This window comes from Melanerpes formicivorus, unplaced genomic scaffold (assembly GCF_026170545.1).
Source record: "Melanerpes formicivorus ecotype bairdi unplaced genomic scaffold, bMelFor1.0.p_v2 SCAF_48, whole genome shotgun sequence".
Lineage (NCBI taxonomy): Eukaryota > Metazoa > Chordata > Aves > Piciformes > Picidae > Melanerpes > Melanerpes formicivorus.
Window position 1 is genome coordinate 1,032,559 of NW_027142400.1, and position 17,859 is coordinate 1,050,417.

General features: G+C 40.7%; 1 protein-coding gene across 7 annotated transcripts in view; it reads left to right on the top strand.

Annotated features, from left to right (window-relative positions):
* Positions 1-17,859, top strand: part of EVL (Enah/Vasp-like) — a 144,154-nt gene that overhangs the window by 75,535 nt on the left and 50,760 nt on the right. For all 7 annotated transcript variants that reach the window (XM_068160115.1, XM_068160117.1, XM_068160113.1 and 4 more), the window contains exon 3: positions 5,820-5,997. In XM_068160115.1, the coding sequence (XP_068016216.1) occupies positions 5,820-5,997 (178 nt within the window). The remainder of the gene's footprint in view (positions 1-5,819; positions 5,998-17,859) is intronic.

Consider the following 17,859-nt stretch of genomic DNA (forward strand, 5'->3'; position numbering starts at 1 on the left):
TTTGATACTGTCAGTTCTATACTTCATGCAGTCTAGCAACATTTCCTGCTCCCTGCAAGGTGCCTACAAGTCTGTTTACTCCAGCCCTTCAAACTTTGTATAATTTATTTTTAAAAATGGCAGTCGTTCTGCACTTCCATCTCACAAAGTGTGATTGTTACATTGTTGTGATAAGTAATTAGTTCATCCTGGGTGCACACCGTGATCTGATTTACAGCAGCCTAAGTCCTCCGGAGCTCCTTGGGTATTAAAGGAGCTATATGAGATTTAGATGACCAGAACTGGGAGCCGACCCACTTCAGCCACCAAATCACAGTGCTCAGCCCTGGGCCACCATGGCATGGCTGCGGGCAGCCTGGCTCATGGGTGTGCCAGGTAGTGCCTTCCATCAGCAGCTCTGTAACCAAATGTTGTGTTTAGGTCATAAATTAAAAAATATATGCTCAAGTGGAGTAGCAGTGCTGTACCTGACAGCCATTTGCATTTTAAAGCAGAAATTTCAGACTTGGGGATTCCCTCTGTGTTGGCATGAGGCCAGCATGGCAGTTGCAACCCAACCTGTCTGGGCTGCCTGCCTCCCATGCTCACCTTGAGCCCTCAACTTGGCAGAAGACTCAGAAAAAGGTGGGAAATTGATTTCCTCTTGGTTCAGAGAGCAGTGTTGCCTCCTGGGAATGTGTGGTGAGCACTGCTGCCAGTGTGAGATGGGCAGGGACCTGGCAAGGAAGGCCAAATCAGAAAGCAGCAGCTGTGGCACCATCACCTCTCAACTGCCAGAAATGTTGAATTGTCCAATTTGCTTATGGAAATGCAGATGATGACCCTCAGCTGTAATGATGCTTAGGCCAAATGGAAGAGAGTTAGTCAGGCTGGTTACTGGAAGTGTTAGGGGCTTTACTTCACTGTCCATATATGCAGTCATCATTTTGAAAAAGGAAAAGCAGAATAGAAGTAGGGAGGTAGAGTTTTTTTAGCTCCTTGCAGTTCACTTTTGAAACGTTTGGTGTATCTTCTGCCATGGTCTTTGGACTCCTCAGTAGAGCAAAGGCAATATATTAATGTAATTCCATTTCAAAAATAGAAAATATTCTAGAAAATAAGTGAAATACAGCAGCTTCTTAGTCAGTTGTGAAACTAAGTATTGCTTCCTAACAAGCTGTGCTGGCTGTTTATTTTACATAGCCAGCAGGTGAATGTAAATGATTTTCATATGACCAGAATCTGACATGAGTTGGAATAGTTGGTGTAAAACAAGCAAAAGTCATAAAGGCTACATATATACGTGAGACTATGTACCAGAGGTCTGTCTTAATTGGAGTACACAATTGAAAGAATAGAATATATTAAAAAGTCAAATCTTGAGCTGTACTTTAAACGTGTTTTGCATTAAGTGTAACATTGCTTGCAAATGTTCCTGCTTACAAGGAGTCTATGTGACATCTAAAAATCATCTCAGTTCAGCAGGAAACAGATAGAAAAAATGTATTTTTTTAGGGTTTACAGACTAAAAGTCCTTCCTCAAACAAAAAAGTACCTCGGTCACTTCATCTGTCTAAAAGAGAGTATTCAACTTAAATATGATTAGAGTAGCAGTAAATTGAAGACAGCGTAGCAGAGTAGTATTAAAACGAACATTCTGAAAGTCTCAAGATTCAGAATTTAATATATTTTATATATCTCACATGGTATCATAAGCTTGTTAGGCTTGCTAAGTATTTGCATTTAAGGAGAACAGAAATTAATTTCTGTAAAACTAATTCTCTGTACAAGCTATTTCATGCTTGTTCTCAGGTTGTGCTAAATCACACTGGAAGCAAGGTTTGAGTAAAGCTGTTACTTTGCCAAGAAAGCCATATTTTTCTGAAAAGGACCAATCTTCAGCTAATACTGGATTTGGCATATAATGAAGCTGATTTCTGAGAGTCAAGCAAACAGTTTAAAATACATAACACAACAATACCACAAGGAACAATTTAAATTTTGTTACATACTGCTTGGCAAGGTGTAGACTAGAATAATCTTCATGATTTCACCCCTGCCTGCCTCTAGTGTTTCCCTTTTAATTTTTGTTGGTTTATATTACACGTCTCATCTCTTTCTTTACTTTTCATCCTCTTTCTTTTTTTCATCTATCTTCTTCTGTAGACTTACAGTTTTGGCTTTATCTAGCTGCCTGTTTTCTAGCTCTTAACTGGATCATGTGCTGAGAGTTTATAGTACTGTCTTCTCATTCTGCTTACCTCATCTGTGTTAATCTTCTTCACTAGCTGATGGCGTGTAAAACATTCACCACAAAGAAATGTGGGTTTTAGAGTGGCAGAACTTCAGCACCATTCTCACCACCAGGAAGTGGTCACCTGACCTCTTACTCTCCATATGTCTGGCTGATGTGCTCATTGTGTGCTTGCGTGCAGCAGCAGCAGCGCCAGTGGTGCATGAATTCCAGTTTCTGCTCTGCACAGACATGCACATTTGCGTAGAGTCACGCTGGCATGAGTGATAATCTTCTGAAAACCAGAAGACTTTTTGATGTTTTGAAGTAGCCACAGAGGCCAGAACTGTTTTGAAGCTAAGGCCAGAACAGTGTTACAATCACTGGACATCATGAGCTTTGATGTTTCCTTGCAGCTTTCATTTTCTTGAAGCCCAATACTTGCAAGCAAACAGATTATTCCCATGTTGCAGCTTGCCAGTTGTAACCTAGCCTGCTGTAAAGGTGAAGTGTATTAACTTCAGTCACCACGCAAGAAGTTCACAAAGCTAAAACTGTACAAGGGTCCAATCTCTTTGGTTTAGCTGATGAGTAGTAGCTCCCCAACTCCAAGCTTTGGAGCCAAATCAACAGAGGGTTTAAATATAATGACTTTACAGCAAGTGATTTCAGCTCTGATCTCATCACCAAAAGGCGTGTGCTAAATAAATAGATGGGGAGGAGGGTACAAGTCAAAACTGAATCACATCTCCTGAGGGTTTGATGTATTGACATGGCTAAGAAGTGAACATAAAAACAGGGCCTCAGGGAAGGTGGGACATTTTGCATTTGAGCCTAAGCCAAAACTGAAATGGGGACAGTATTCTTGGGGTATAAACTAAACTACATTCTTTGAAAAGTAAAGGAACCAATTAATCATCACTGTAACTTACTAGAAGTTGTTCAGGTTTGGGCCTGTTTACAGAAATAAGGAATCTGATCTCAGCTGTAGCATATTTTAGTTGCTGTGCCATATCCTCCCTGGTTTAGCAGTTGTATGAGTGCTCCCCATGAGAGAAATCTGAGCACTGACAGTGCCACAGTCTGTTACCCAAACTGATAACAAACTTCTGAACTGTTTCATGCTCTGGAGAAGCAACAAATGTCTTGTTCTGATTGAATAAGCAACAGTGTGTGTGGTAAGACTTGTGTGGGAGCTCTTCTCATCATCTTGCTTGTAGTTACACCTCAGATGTGGTCCTGAGGCCCCCTCAATCCCTTCTAGCCCCATTCCTGTGAATCTTGTCAACAACCACCGTCTTCACTACTGACAACGTATAACTCAGCAGCCTACAGACTGCAGTCAGAGGAAAGGGCTTCTTGGTTTTGAGCTTTTTAATAAATCACAAAATCCCCTGCCTGCCCCAGAATGCCTACACTTAAACTAAGTTGAAAACATGAAGGGGAGAACCAAGCAGAGTGAATCAACTTGGTTTTATACATTCTAGTGATGGGAGTATTGAGGGGTGACACCATATTGATATTATGCACAACATCCATGAAACTCCTTGTTATACAAGATCATTGAAATCCAGAATTTAGCATGGTTCAGAGTACCACAGACATTTATATCAGTTACAAGACTACTTTGTTTCAGGATAGAAAATACTAACACAAGTCAAAAAAGAAAAACACAGGCACAAAACCCGTCATGTTTCAGCTTTTAAGATGAACTGTGTGAAGAGTTATAGGAAGAACTGTTTATGGACAAATCCATTTCTTGTTTCTGCAAGAGACGTGTTATGGACTACAGCTGAAGATTAAAAGATGAACTGTTGGCCTGTTCAGCATGGCAGATCTTATCTTACTGACATATGAAGCTTTATAGTAAAGATCCCTTAGAAACACCTGTAAAAAAGCCCCTATGCCCCGAGAGGGAGACTTCTTTATTTCAGTTGCTGCTCTGAAGTACTTAGTTACCATCGTGTGCCTTGCAGGGTCTCAACACCATCTGTACCAGATACCTGTGTGTGCTCATTCTTAACAAAAGCAGAAGAACCCATCCTCTTTTTTTTCCGTATTCTGGAAACATTAGCCAAAGGAGATGAGTGCAACTGAGTATTCTGTGTTTCATTTCCTATTCTGAAATTGTTTTGAGCTTGATACGACAGGTGTAGGTATTCTGATTATTAATGAAGGTCAACATTTAAAGTCTTTCTTTATTCAACTGAAGGGATCAAACCCTCAGATTCTCTGCGTTCCTTGAGTTGATATTTAGGGAAAGCAAATTTTACTTCTATGAGATTGTTTTTGGCATAGGTTTTTACACTATGCAACTACACTAACCCTCTGGTGCTTTTTTGACTTTAATAGTGCTTTCCTTAACAGCATGCACCAAGACCCCTCCTCCTATTCCTGCATAGCAGTGCCCAGCCCACCTAATTTACAGACGAGCCATACAAACTAGTTTCATGAAGGATTTTCCATTGATTTGCTTTCGATGAGGACCAGAAATGGTGAGATTGATCTGGCTTTTGGCAAAACTCCAGCCAAAATATCTCCATTTGTAGAGACAATCTCAAATATTCAAAACCAGGTTTGCTGTATTTGAATATTGAACTTCAGATTTTCCCTGCTCATAATTTTAATTTTCTGTGTCCGTGGTGTTCCCATCTGTTCCTGGCCTGTGTGGGCTGATGAAGAGAGAGCTTCCATTTCCTACATCTTCTCTGTTTTCAACTGCACTGTGCCTGTTTATGAGAATAATTATGATCCCTTCTGTTGTCATTTTGTGTCTTAGATTTGTGTGACAACAGAGTGCCATTGTCAGACCGCAGATGGGTATCTCAGGGGTGCTGTCTCTGCCACAGGTCCTTCTGGCTTATTAATGGTGCAGCAAACACTTCTGCCTTTCCATCTCCACCTAGAGCAGCTTGTGCTTTTAGCATTGGATGTTTCTGATCAGATCCCAGGTGTACTGTGTAGCTTGGTGCCCTCCACATTCCCTGCCGAAGGACAAATGGGGTATTGTATTTAGCGCATTAAATTAAAACATACAGGAACACTCTTCTGCTACAGTCGCCCCGTACCTGGAATTTATACAATGTACAGGTGGGAGAGGAAGTATTTGCTTGTCTGGTTTTGTCATTGCCTATCTGATTCTAGAGAAGAAACTTTCTTAACATAAGAAGCTAGTGGTTATCAGTCACGTAGGTGGAGAAAAGCAAAGCTAGTGCAATGTTTGGATTTATCTTCTGTAGGGCAGGTTTAGTGCCAAGAGGCCTTTCTGACTCATTTTCTGACAATTGTGTATGATCATCCCCCAAAAGATGGCAACTGCTGGCACTGTCTCGTCACATCTGTCTGCAAGATCTACATGATCTTCACAGCTGTATCCTGCAGAAGTGGTTTAGTGTGATTTTTACCCCGAGGCTCAATTGAGCTTTTGTAAATCTCACCCTGAGATGTGCGTCTTCTCTCATCAAAACACACACTGCCTTACTGTGCAGCCTTCTAGGAGCTGCCTAGGAATTGCCTTTACCAATGTAAAGCTTTACCAGAGGACTGGGTTTTATCCCACTGAAAAAAGAACTATTTTTAATCTTCATTCCTTTCTTTCAAATCACAGGTAGTCATTAATTACTCCATTGTGAAAGGACTGAAGTACAATCAAGCAACACCTACCTTTCATCAATGGCGCGATGCACGGCAGGTCTATGGCTTGAATTTTGCAAGCAAAGAGGAGGCTACCACGTTCTCCAATGCAATGCTGTTTGCTCTGAACATCATGAACTCACAAGATGGAGGTAAATTAGCAGCTACTCTGCTCTTTGGTAATCTGTGACATTATACAGTGTTTGTTACGAGTCACGTAGTACAGATGTATTGGAGAGTGTCATTATAAAACACATTATAATAAAAAATGTTCATCTCTGGTAGACAGCCTATAGATTAGCATTTGCTGTGGTATGAACTGTACAGCTCTTCAGTGGTTTTTTCACTAATTCTTCGTCGTGCATTAACTTGTGGTAGGAAATCAATGATTGTTTGGGAAAGACGCTATAGGCAAGTAAAGCCACAGATTTATGTGGATCTATACATGCATTACGTGATATGTAGGATGGCAGAAAGTGACTTTAAATAAGCAGAAGGTAGAATGGAATCAGCAACATTTTATGAGGTAGAGCACAGAGCTGGTGTTTCCCGTGTGCAGGGTGTCAACTACAGCTGTTTGCTCTTAGGGCTGGCTTTCAAAAAGAGCAGCATGTGGTGTCTTGGCTATTTCATAGGGTACAATGGGAAGGCTTGTACTCCAGACTTTCATGTTATTCCTAAGTATTGTATTGCCTGCAGTTGAACTCTGTGGTGATTTTTACTGTTCTGTGACATTATGATTGCATTAGCTTGATGAGAGCCCAAAACGAAGTCCTAGTTTCTAAATGGAATACAGATTTTGATCTGCAGTATCTGGATGAAGCACTACCCTCACATACCTATGGCCTCTCTGCAGCTCCAGGCCTGGGAACAGAAAGCAGTCCTTGTGTGGTGGTTTTTCTCCTACAAATACACACCACAGCCCTGTTTTCCTTTCGAAAATACAGTGAGTCAAGGCTTACATCACTTGCTGCCATAAGGTTTCACTGCGTTGTTACCTGGTAATGGACAGCAGCTCTGCAGAGAGAGGTTGTCTCTTGACAGTTTTCAGTATACAAATATGCCCTACTGAAAGGTGTATTTGCTATATAAAAAAATTCTTATTTTTTCCTTTTGCTATTTCCACTCATTCTGTTACACTGACAAAGGCAAAAGTCATCATAAATAATGTATTAAATTCTGAGCTTCATTTGAAGTCTTGAGGAGTGAATTCTGCCTTCTTCAGCTGGAACTTTTTCAGTTCTAGTTGTTCCACAGCAGAGTATTTCAGGAAGAAATTTGACCAACACTTAGCAGTCCTAAACTCGGGCAAGTTTGATGAGTACAGATCTTTTTGGCTGCTCATACGTGCTTAGCCCTTGTAGACCACCAGGTAGACTCCAAAATTTGGATACTTTGACTATGGTCTTGATGTAGCAGTTGATTTAATATCTATGACAATGTGTCTGCCTTTCTTCTGAAAGTTGTTCAGTTTGGTTTTATTTTGTTTCCATCTGACTCTTCCCATCAAAGGGAGTGGGGCTTTTGTAGGATTTTGAGGTTGTTCAAGGGAGGTACCTTGTAGAAACACAAGTCTCAAGAATTTATTGCTCATAGACTAAACCAAAAGAAACCATCTTAAGGTCACTTTAATTATGTTAACTACTTCTAGCAAAGTACAGGAATTTTTAAAAATGTATTTTTGAGCACTTTTAAAACCTATTAGATTTCTGAGAAGTTTTTGAATATATGGCAAATAATGATTTTCAGTTTGGTGGGTATTCTTTTTATTCATTTACTTAGCACACCAAAGTGTGTTAGATGCTTTTCAGACATAAGATCCAGCTCACACTGGAGAGCTTGCATTTAAAGCTTGTAGTTGTCACACAGATAGATATGAATTAGATTGCAGCTGAAAAAATTTCCAAGTTTCTAGAGGAAAAACCCACAATCTGGTAAATATTCAGGCTTCAACAACCACTTTGATACATGAAGTATTAAAATTTTCAAAGATTGTCAGTTGTCCCCTTCTTTACAGCTGAACTTGTCAAAAATTGAGATTTGGTTTAAAGGGAATTTGTGGGGGTTTTGCCCCAAAAAATCCTCTGATTTGAGGAAATACATTTTACAAATATTAATTATAAAAAATATTTTAAATAAAAAATATTTCTATTTTCCATTCAAAAGTTTTATTATCTACAAAATTGTGATAGATTATATTGGGAACTTTTATATCATTGTAAGTTTCCCAGTTATTGCCGTGATTCTCAGCATGTGAGTTGACAGCAAAGGTACCTAATAGATATAAAGTATAAAGTGTTTTTTTTTTTTCAGATGTGCTTTTCTAGACTCATACAGTGCTTAAGCTTTTGTGGGCATGAATTACTGCAAACAGGAATTCACACAAGCGCACATATCCATATATCTTTCCAGGTACAGCCACTGCCTGCATTCTCCATCCGTTCTGCTGCCTGCATGCTGCCTTAGCATTTGCTTTTTCATAGAGAAAAATCATTAAGGAAAAATGTATTTATTGAATCTATGCATCCAGGTATTAAAGTTGCTCATGGGATTATGGAGATGGATGAAAGCTTTAAGGAATGCATTTGTAGGTACTGTGAATGTATGTGTTTATATAGTTGATACACAGTCTAGCTTCCATGACTGCTTCTCCCTTCACTCTACCGCCCACTTTCATAGACTAAAATTAATCATGGTAGACTACGACAGAAAACCTGAGACTACCTCATATCTTCAGCAGACGTGGAGTCAGGGTACTGTAACATTTGGGAAAATGACTAGTCTGGGTTGCAAAGTTGTGTGGGTTTTTGAATGGTGCATTAGCTGAATTAGGTTAAAAAAATTATAGCAGTCCTTGTTTTGGGGAGTTAGAAATCATTTTTAGGCAGTGCTGACTTTGAAATGAATGAATCACTTCAAATGAATACGCATCTATGAACTGGTATTGAGAATTACTGTATTGCCCCTCTTTTCATGAGAGAGGCTACAGTATTTGAGATCATTCACTGCAGGTGCTGATCAGTCTGTCGATTGCATGGGCTACTAGCGAAAACTCAGCCAAGTGCCTTATTAAATGCCTATGATTAAATGGGCTGAATCAGATTCTACATCCAGGCTGTGTTAACCAAGATCATCCCTGGGGAGGGATTATTCACAGGGGTCTTGACATTCCAGTTTGAGAAAGCTGGGAGAAAAGCTGTAGTCTAAACCTGCTGCCTAGCTGTATTTCTGCAGCGGATGAACTCCTAGTTTCATCCACAGGAAGAGGTGATCATCTTATGCATGGCCAAGTTCTCAGTGCTGTGATGGGAGCCTCTCCCAGTGCACATCCTCAGGGTGGGGTGAAGCAAGTCTTGCAGTGCAGGTGCTGATCACATACTCAACTCAATCTTGTGCTTTGTAAGGAAGATAATGATCATGTTAGGAGTATTCTGAAATGAGATAAAATAAGACTAAAAAAATAATACAAATGTGTACCATCCTTCCTTTAGAGGCTGACAGTTGCCTCACTGAATCACAGTGGTTTACCTGCCAGCTTGTTTATATGCCTAGTTACTTTGATTTCCTTATATGTTTCTTTAATGTCTTCTTTACAATAAAAAAAATGAAGGTTTGGTTCTCAGCCAGCCTGCAAAATGAGAGCAAATAATAACATTGACTTGCTCATCACCAATCTCTTGCTTACACATTTTTAGTTATATCATTTAGGAAGACCATTAGTGTGACAAATTACTTCCCATTAAATTGCTTTTCTTTCATGAGTGTCCACTTTGTGAAGCCAGACGTTTTGCTGGCATAAGTTAGCTGATGCAAGGAGTGTCACCAGCCTACCTTGTCACCTGCTGCCAAGTTTCACTGGGACAGAGCATTACCCCTTCCTGTCCAGAGCAGCATGACACAGTTATTAGAGCAAGACACAAGGTGAGCATAGCAGTAAGCTAAAATGGCAAGTTCTTCACTGATGTTAATTTTGTAAGAAAGATGGTGGTACCTGTGGTGAAGGTAAATCTTTCTGCAGGGCTAATGGAGCATGTACGTGGTGTGCTTCTCTCAGTGAGTGGTTACACCTCCCTGAGAAAGGGAATGAGACTATTTTCTCTCCTTTCTTGCTCCCCAAATCACTAAGAACAGACAAAGAATGGCTTCATTTCGTTCCTTCTTTAGATGCTCACTTTAGATCCTGTCCTTGCTTCCATGCTGATCCCTGACAGTGCCTACATGTTTCCATGCTGCAGAAGGCAGCAGTGGCTATGTTGCTTGGTGTGACCAAGGGCATCTTGGGCTTCCATGGGTTAAAGACTTGCTACTTCTTGCGGAAGAATTGAGAGTCTGATCTATGCAGCCTAATGGTCAATGCTACCCATGACAGTGAATATAACATACTGTGGATTTCTGCTTTTCTTTTGATATCTTTGTCCTGGGGACTTGGATAGTTATTTTTGACTTACACTTCAATAAAGTCATATTTCTAAGCATAAACACCATGTTCTGGTAAGCTTTATGCACAGTGCAGAATTAGTCACAGTTGAAGATATCAGCTGTCTTATCTGACTAAGAATGGAGAAGCTGGAAGATAGTAGGGAGAGTTTTGAACAACATAACTAATGCTTTATTTATTCTTTTTTAATTCTAAGAAAGCCATTTTCTTGTTCTGACTGTAAGTGGCTTACAGACCACGTGGTACAAATGTTTGTGGGTCACAGACAGAGGATGCAGAGTTCAGCCACATGTCTTCCAGCATGGAACTTCACAGACGTATCTTTAAGTCTGAAGGGAGGATGTTGTGTCAGAAGGATTGCTCCTTACTCCTCTTCTTCTAATTAGCAGATCTGCTGGCTTTTCCTTTCCACCACTGTGAATTATTTGACAAGTATTTCTCCAGCCCCTTTCCCATAAATTGGATTTGGTGAAGTTCTTCAGAGTTTGAGATCTTCTTCTACTCCTTCAGTCATTTTGCTCTTATCCTTGTCCCAAAGTGAGTGTATCTCTATACTACTGGGAAGAAGATCTTGGAAGGGGCTTTCAGCCCTCCAAAATAAGAGGAGAATAGAAGAATAAAACATTGATTCATCCAATAGCACACAAACTGTCAGTATGTGGCATACATTTTCTCCTGCTTAGATGTCCGAAGTATTTGCAAGGCTTCTGTCAGTGCAAGTGTGAAGATTAGAATTTTGTAGTGTTATATTCAGTTCATTTTCTCATTAGAATTTTTCAAGCTAGTCCCACATCTCTTGATATTTCAGTGGCACTGAAGTGTAACTGCTGGAAAAGCCAGCCAGCTGCATTCATCTTCTACAATGCAGTAACTGTTTTATGTGATAATATTGCCCCAAGACTTCCCAGCACCACAGAGGACACAGTGTGGGAGGACAAAAAACTGCATCTTCATTACAGTACTGCATAATACATAAAATAACTCATCAATAATGGAGGGGACCTACCACAGAACACAATGCCCACTTGCAACCAGCTGGTTCCAAAACTATGCTGGTGTAAAGAGATCCGTGCCCTGTGCAAGGCCCTTTGCATACGGCTCTGTAGACTCATTTCCCGTGCTGTCAAGTGTGCTGCTGCAGGCTATAAACCACTAAGACAGTGTATTTGTGGTGGTTTAGCACACTTTTAAGTGTGCTAATATCATTTAAAGACTCATGTAACATCATTGTGTGTAGACACTACAGGACTGCAGGCACACCATTGTGCTGCAGGTCTTTTAACCAAATCATCCCAGAAGTGGCTCCCATTTATAATGTAGGCATAGAGAATTTGTAAATAACCAACTTTTAAACCTCCTAGTGTAAATATGATCCATTTGGTCAGACACCTCATGCTAGCCGACACAGCACCCCACAGGCAGTGCTTAATTGAGTGCCTGTTAAAAATACCAAAAGCTTTTTCTTCTTTAAAAATCAGTTTTCCTAGGGGAGTAATTCTTTCTGTAGTAGCATTTTTCAAAAGCACTAGAGAAAGGTTTAGAGAAATAAGTTTCACAATTTTTCCAGCATCATCCTTACTCCAGTTTCAATATAAACTATAGTCACCCAGAAATGCTCTGAGGGCAGTTTCTAATCTAACTTGCTGTATTTTGTAAGTCAGTGAAGAGGGAGGGAAAATTCAAGTAAAATGATGAGATTTTTCCTTTCATCTGCCGTATTATTTTATTACTGAAACTGGTCCAGAAAAATCTACCCAGCATAAATAATCTTTTAGTATACTGCTAAAAATTATAGGAATAAATGTCTTCCTCTGCAAACTGGAGAAATGAACTGTCACTCAGCAAACTAGGTGTGAATTTATTTTCTTGAGCAACCAGTGAAGACCTGTGCCATACCACATGTTCAGCAGATCCCATCTCTGACTGACATTTGTGAGCAGGAGTCCCTTGTGACCCCAAATGAAAAACATCTTCTCAGGCTGTAGTAGCATTCACGTCTTGCTCTCAGAGCTCTTTCTTACTGTGCTGATGCGGGTGAAAATCCTCATACGAACCCACTACTTGTGGTTCTGGAACAACCAACCATTTCTTTTCAAGTTTCCCCTGCTTGCAAAATTGTTCCTGTACCCTCTTCTCAGGTCAACCTTCATTTCCTGAGATGCTATATATGATGTATCTAAGAACCTGGGTACACTTCATAAGTCAAGTTCACATGGAAAGGAACACGTATGAAAACATAAATCAAAGAAGTTGGCCCAGCAAAAAAAGCAATAAGTAAAACTGGTTAGTCTTCTGGTTTAGTTTGGCTCTAGCTGGCTGGAGAACAGGAGTTGAATTGCTTCATTCATGAATAGATAACCTGGGATTGCAGACTGCTTTCAGTGTTATAAGTGTAATTATCATTGCTGTTATTCATCTGTCAGGAAGTATCAAACTGTTATGTAATTATTCTGCTCTATAGAAGTAGGCATGAATTTTTGCCTGGTTTTTCAGTCCCCCAGATGGTAGAGATCCATGGCAGAAAGTCTTTCAGGGCAGTGAAGTGCTGTCCCAGTGTTATGCTAATAAGAACCCATGGCATGTTGCTTGTGTGTGTCTTAGCCACTTTTCTGCAGGACTCTATTATATCCCTGTTTAGAACAGCAACAGTGCCAGAGCTGCTGTTGCACATCTAGAACAACAATAGGTGCCTCTGCTCTTCGAAGAGCATAACAAATCTAACAGCTCTTGAGTCTCTCACTGATCTTTTGCTGTGCTGAATTGTTCTGCACTAAATGGAAACCACTTCAGGAAGGAAACTGTTGGAGGAGAAAACTGTTGAGAGATTTAAGAGATACTTACACTGAAAGCAGACTTCTAGCTAGATTCCCTAGGACCATTGCCCTCAAACACTTGTGCATTGCCTTCAAACTGGTGCAAACTGGCAAAGTTCCCTGAGCTCAGCAGTTGGAGACAATGTGGCTTTTTCACAAGACTACAATGAGTGGCAGAAGAATGTATTAGCTTAGAAAAAGAAAAAAAAATTAATCAAAATTTAAGAAGTCCAGTAATTTATGTGCAAGTAGTGTAGGCCAGATTTAGGCTAGTATTCATTTGCATGCCATTTTTAGGGTGTTTGCTTACTAAATATACTTCATCTGGTGATGGCTCCTTTTCTGTTGTTAACTTGGACTATACATACATCACGCCCTCTGTCAAGCCACAGCAGTGAGTGGATCTCAGCCTGGAGCCACAGAAATGTGAAAGCAACCTTGCCCCACCAGATGCCATGTCTTCCCAGGGACATGGCAAGATTACCTGCCATGAGCCTAGGCCAGCAGTGCCCTGCAGGCACCCTCAGTATGCATCTCCTCATGTGGGCTCTGTCCTGACTCTGTGCCTTGGGCTCTGTGCAGGCAATGAGCAAAGGGCTGTACTTACACCCTAGTCTGCCACATTACCTCCTGCATAAGCCATCAGCCTCTTCAAAAATCTGAAGCACGTGAAGAGCAAATGGCTTTTTGTGATGAGAACAGTATTTTTCTCTTTACTTTTCCCAGTGTTGTATGTGACATATTGAATCTCAGTGCATTTTGGTTTGCTCAGCAGTACTGGTTTATGGGACATATGATTTCTTTCTGTCAAAGAGAAATTGCTCCTTGGAGGAGATTTGATTTAAAACAAAGAAACAAACAAAAAAACCCTTTCAGTTTTGTGTTCATTTTCTGTCATTCTTAAAGTTCTTTGATATTTGGTGTCCCAGAGTAGTTCATGAAATAACATGACTTCATTTGTATTGGAACAAGAATTGCTTTTTAGGGCAATTTGTCTTTCTTTTGAGACCTTGCATGAGTTAGAGGCGCTGTAATTCCGCACAGAACAATGCTCTTTTTACCTGTGTACATACGCTGACATCTCACCCCACTCTTAAGACTGATTCATGCTACCTTTAAATGTTGTAATAGTTCATAATACATGATTTACAGATTCACAAATTGCAGTGGATTGGAAGGGGCCCTCCTGCAGTGAGCAGGGATACCTCCAACTAGGTCAGGCTGCCCAGGGACACATCAAGTCTGATCTTGAATGTCTCCAGAGATGGGGCCTCAACCACATCTCTGGGCAACCTGCTCCATTGTAAAGAACTTCTTCCTTATGACCAACCCTGCTTCAGTTTAAAATGATTGCCCTATGTCCTATCCCTACATGCCCTTCCAAACAGTCCCTCCCCAGCCTTCCTGCTGTAGCAGGTCCAAGTCTCTCTTGTGTTGGGACCCCCAGAGCCTGACATAGTACTCCAGGTGAGGTCTCATCAGAGCAGAGTGGCAGAATGATGTCATATATGTGATTAATTTGAGATGTGATACACAAATGTGTAGTGATTAAGACAGATTTGGATTATTAGTTGCTGAGCTGGCAAGAAATTTACTTTGTTTTTTATTTAGTAGACTCTGCATTCCCAGAGAAGACCCAGATCTTTTAATAGTTTGCCGTTACGCAGTAATCTGTGCACTCCCCTAGCTGTGATCCACTTCCTGTATGTGTGCTCACATGAGTAATAATTGTGTGACCACGATCCCCCTGTGCGATCCTCCTATGGGATTAAAATGTAGGCATCTATAGTGCAGGGGTTTGTACTGGTCTGGGCTGTCTGCATGCTCAGGGAACAGTAGCAGATGCTCCTAGGACAGTCAGTTACATATTTTAGGTGTCTGTACCAAGCACCTCTAGGCAAAATTCAGCCTATTTTTCCTCTCTTTTTCTGTCACTGACTGTAAAGGACCCTGAGAACCCTCTCCAATTCATGACAATATTGCTATGATCCTCTCACAAACTTTCTGATTGATAGATTAATTATTTGTAATTATGCTGTAATTACTTGTTAACTACAATAATAATTAAATCTGTGATTTAATAATAGTAAATTAGGGGCCTGGAAACTAATGCATGTAAGCTGTATTTTTAGTGGCTCCATGTGGGTTTCCCTGGGATAGTTAGTGAGAATTTGCAGTGCATTTCTTGTGTGTGTCCATATGTGTGTGTTCACATGAGCAATGTACATCAGATGATTACCTCTTCTCCAGCTGCCTGAGCTCTGATGGTCTTTGTACATGTAAATTTTTGAATTTTATACCAGAAATTAACTTGGGGAGAAGTTCACACATACATATATAGCAGTCAGGAATAGGTTGCTGGGCTGAGAGGATTTTTCACAATAAATCTAATAGTTATTTGAAATTTGTTTCTAAATTCTGCTTTCATTATGTGCCATTGTTCACTGTGTGAACACATTCACTAAAAATGTGTTCACAATGTTTAGGACCAGAGCACTGTGCGGGGACAGTCAGTGGTTCGGCTGAGAAGGTGGGGCACAGCACTGCAGCCCTCTTTGACGGCACGCTCAGCTAAAGGGAAAATCTGCTGCTTAATTCCAACCACTGAGTGAATCACCATATGCTGCTGCCAGCAAAGCATGTAGAGCAGCTTCTGCTGCTAGCTGGTAATCCCCATGGAGCTCACACAAAGTCTATTAATTGCCTTTTTAGATGACTCCATGCAGTCATCCAGCATCTTATCTTCACCAAGGCAGGGTGAAGCTCTAGATGGTGTGTCATTCCACAAACAGAATCTCAGAACCTTATGGCAATGCCTCTTGTAATTTCTCCAGTTAATCTTAGTGAAGCAATACAGATGAAAGCAGAATTCATTTAACTGAACTTCAGCCATGTAAATGCTAGGGATCTAGTCTACAATAACTGTGTAGTTTCCTTTCCACCCCACAGAGTGAAAACAGCTCACCTCAAGGTGATGAGTGTGGATGTAGTCCTGTGCTGCTGGGTCGTGGCTCAACAAGCTGCGTAGGTCCTGTGACACAGCAAGGAGTGAACCACAGCTGCGATAAAATGGAACAATCTTGGGCTGCCATGCAGCTTAGGAAGGAAATAATCTGCTAGCAGGTGATTGTAGTTCATGGAGAGCCTCGCCTTTGCCCTTGTACGTGCTCAGCTGCACAGTTGAGGAGAAGGCAGCATGATTCAGGTCTTGAAGGTGCATTTTAAAGTGTTCTCTAATGCTAATGTTAAAAAAACAAGCTGCAAAGAAATCACCATCAATCCGATTTGCATGTATTGTTTTATCTGTTGGTCTTGATTAGTATTCCAAAGCACTCTATCGTGAATTCCATTTCCTCTGCTGCTGGTTCCCAGGGACTCCCTCTGGTGGTTAGTGCAGCCGTGAAAAGAGCTGTGTATGTCTTCATCTGTGCAATACAGCGCGGTGTTAGAGGTGGATAATGCAGGCACAGCAATGCAAGTGAGAAAGGTAAAGGGAAAATAAGCCTATTTCATTCCCTAAATGGAAGGAAAATAGCAGTAATTACTTAATGTGCTGATTTTGCTCTATTTTGATGCAAGTCTGTCCTCTCTGCTAAGGAAGATAATTCTTAAATAAGCCCATTTCTCCAATATTGACCAAGTTTTGCATGAAGGACTCACCTTGTGCTCTTTATCCCAGGATCTCACTGAGGTGATAGTTTGGTGCCTAAGAAATTCAAGGCTGGTCCTTTATTTCTCTGTTCTGATTGGTGGGATACAAGGGTTGTGTGGTGGACGATGGCAACATTTCCTTCACTGGCACAAGTACATGCTCAGCACTTGCAGTTTCCCCCTGATGTAAATGTGTGAGGAATCATCCTTCTCTATGTGTCTGCAAAATGGTGCTTCATTTCTTCACTTGATTCTGAGACAGTGAACAGTGCAACTGCTGTAGTTATCAGTGTGATTTAACCAAACGCTTCTGAATCTTCTGAGAAAGCACCTCTGACCATCAGACTGGAAGATGTTGGCTAGAAACTAGTCCTTATATATGGGCCATGGAGCTACTATTTCATAGACAGTAGGACTGATACCCTCTGAGGGAGACTTTAGTTCAGTGTGCTCAGTTTACTGTAATTGCAGGCTTAACCTCCTGCCATGCTGCTTTGGTGCTCTTCTTTACCATCTCCGGAGTGTTCCTCCTGAGTGCCTCCTAAGTCTTCCTTTCTCATTATGTCTGTCTCCCCTCCTTCTTTATGGAGACAGTAGAAAGAAAATCAGCATTTCCATAGATAAGAATATGTACTAGTATCTTAAGCAATGACCAGCTCCAAAGACATGTCCACCTAGCCTGAAGTTAAGCACTTCATGCTCTGATCCACCGCTGCTCCTAGTCTGAAGGTCCAGTAAGAGAGGGGAATATGCACAAATAGAGGCGTACATGAAAGAACTATTTCTGTACTAATGAAATCTTATCTCAGCAATATGATTAACCAAATTTAGTACTTCATAAAAACAGGTACCCAGGTTATGGGAAAGGTAAGTTCTCTTTCACTTCTGTGTAGGAAGATTGCAAACTTCAGGTCAATTATTATTACAGAGGCCTGATGTGCCATAAGCAGACAACAGATACATAGAGGATTACATTTTAATACATAATCAGTGGCTCTATCACTCTTTTACAACGAGGACATGACTTTATTTTACTCAGAAGACCATGCATAATTCAATATATGGAAGTCTTTTTATTCTGATCTTATGCAAGACTCAGAGGATATGAGCCA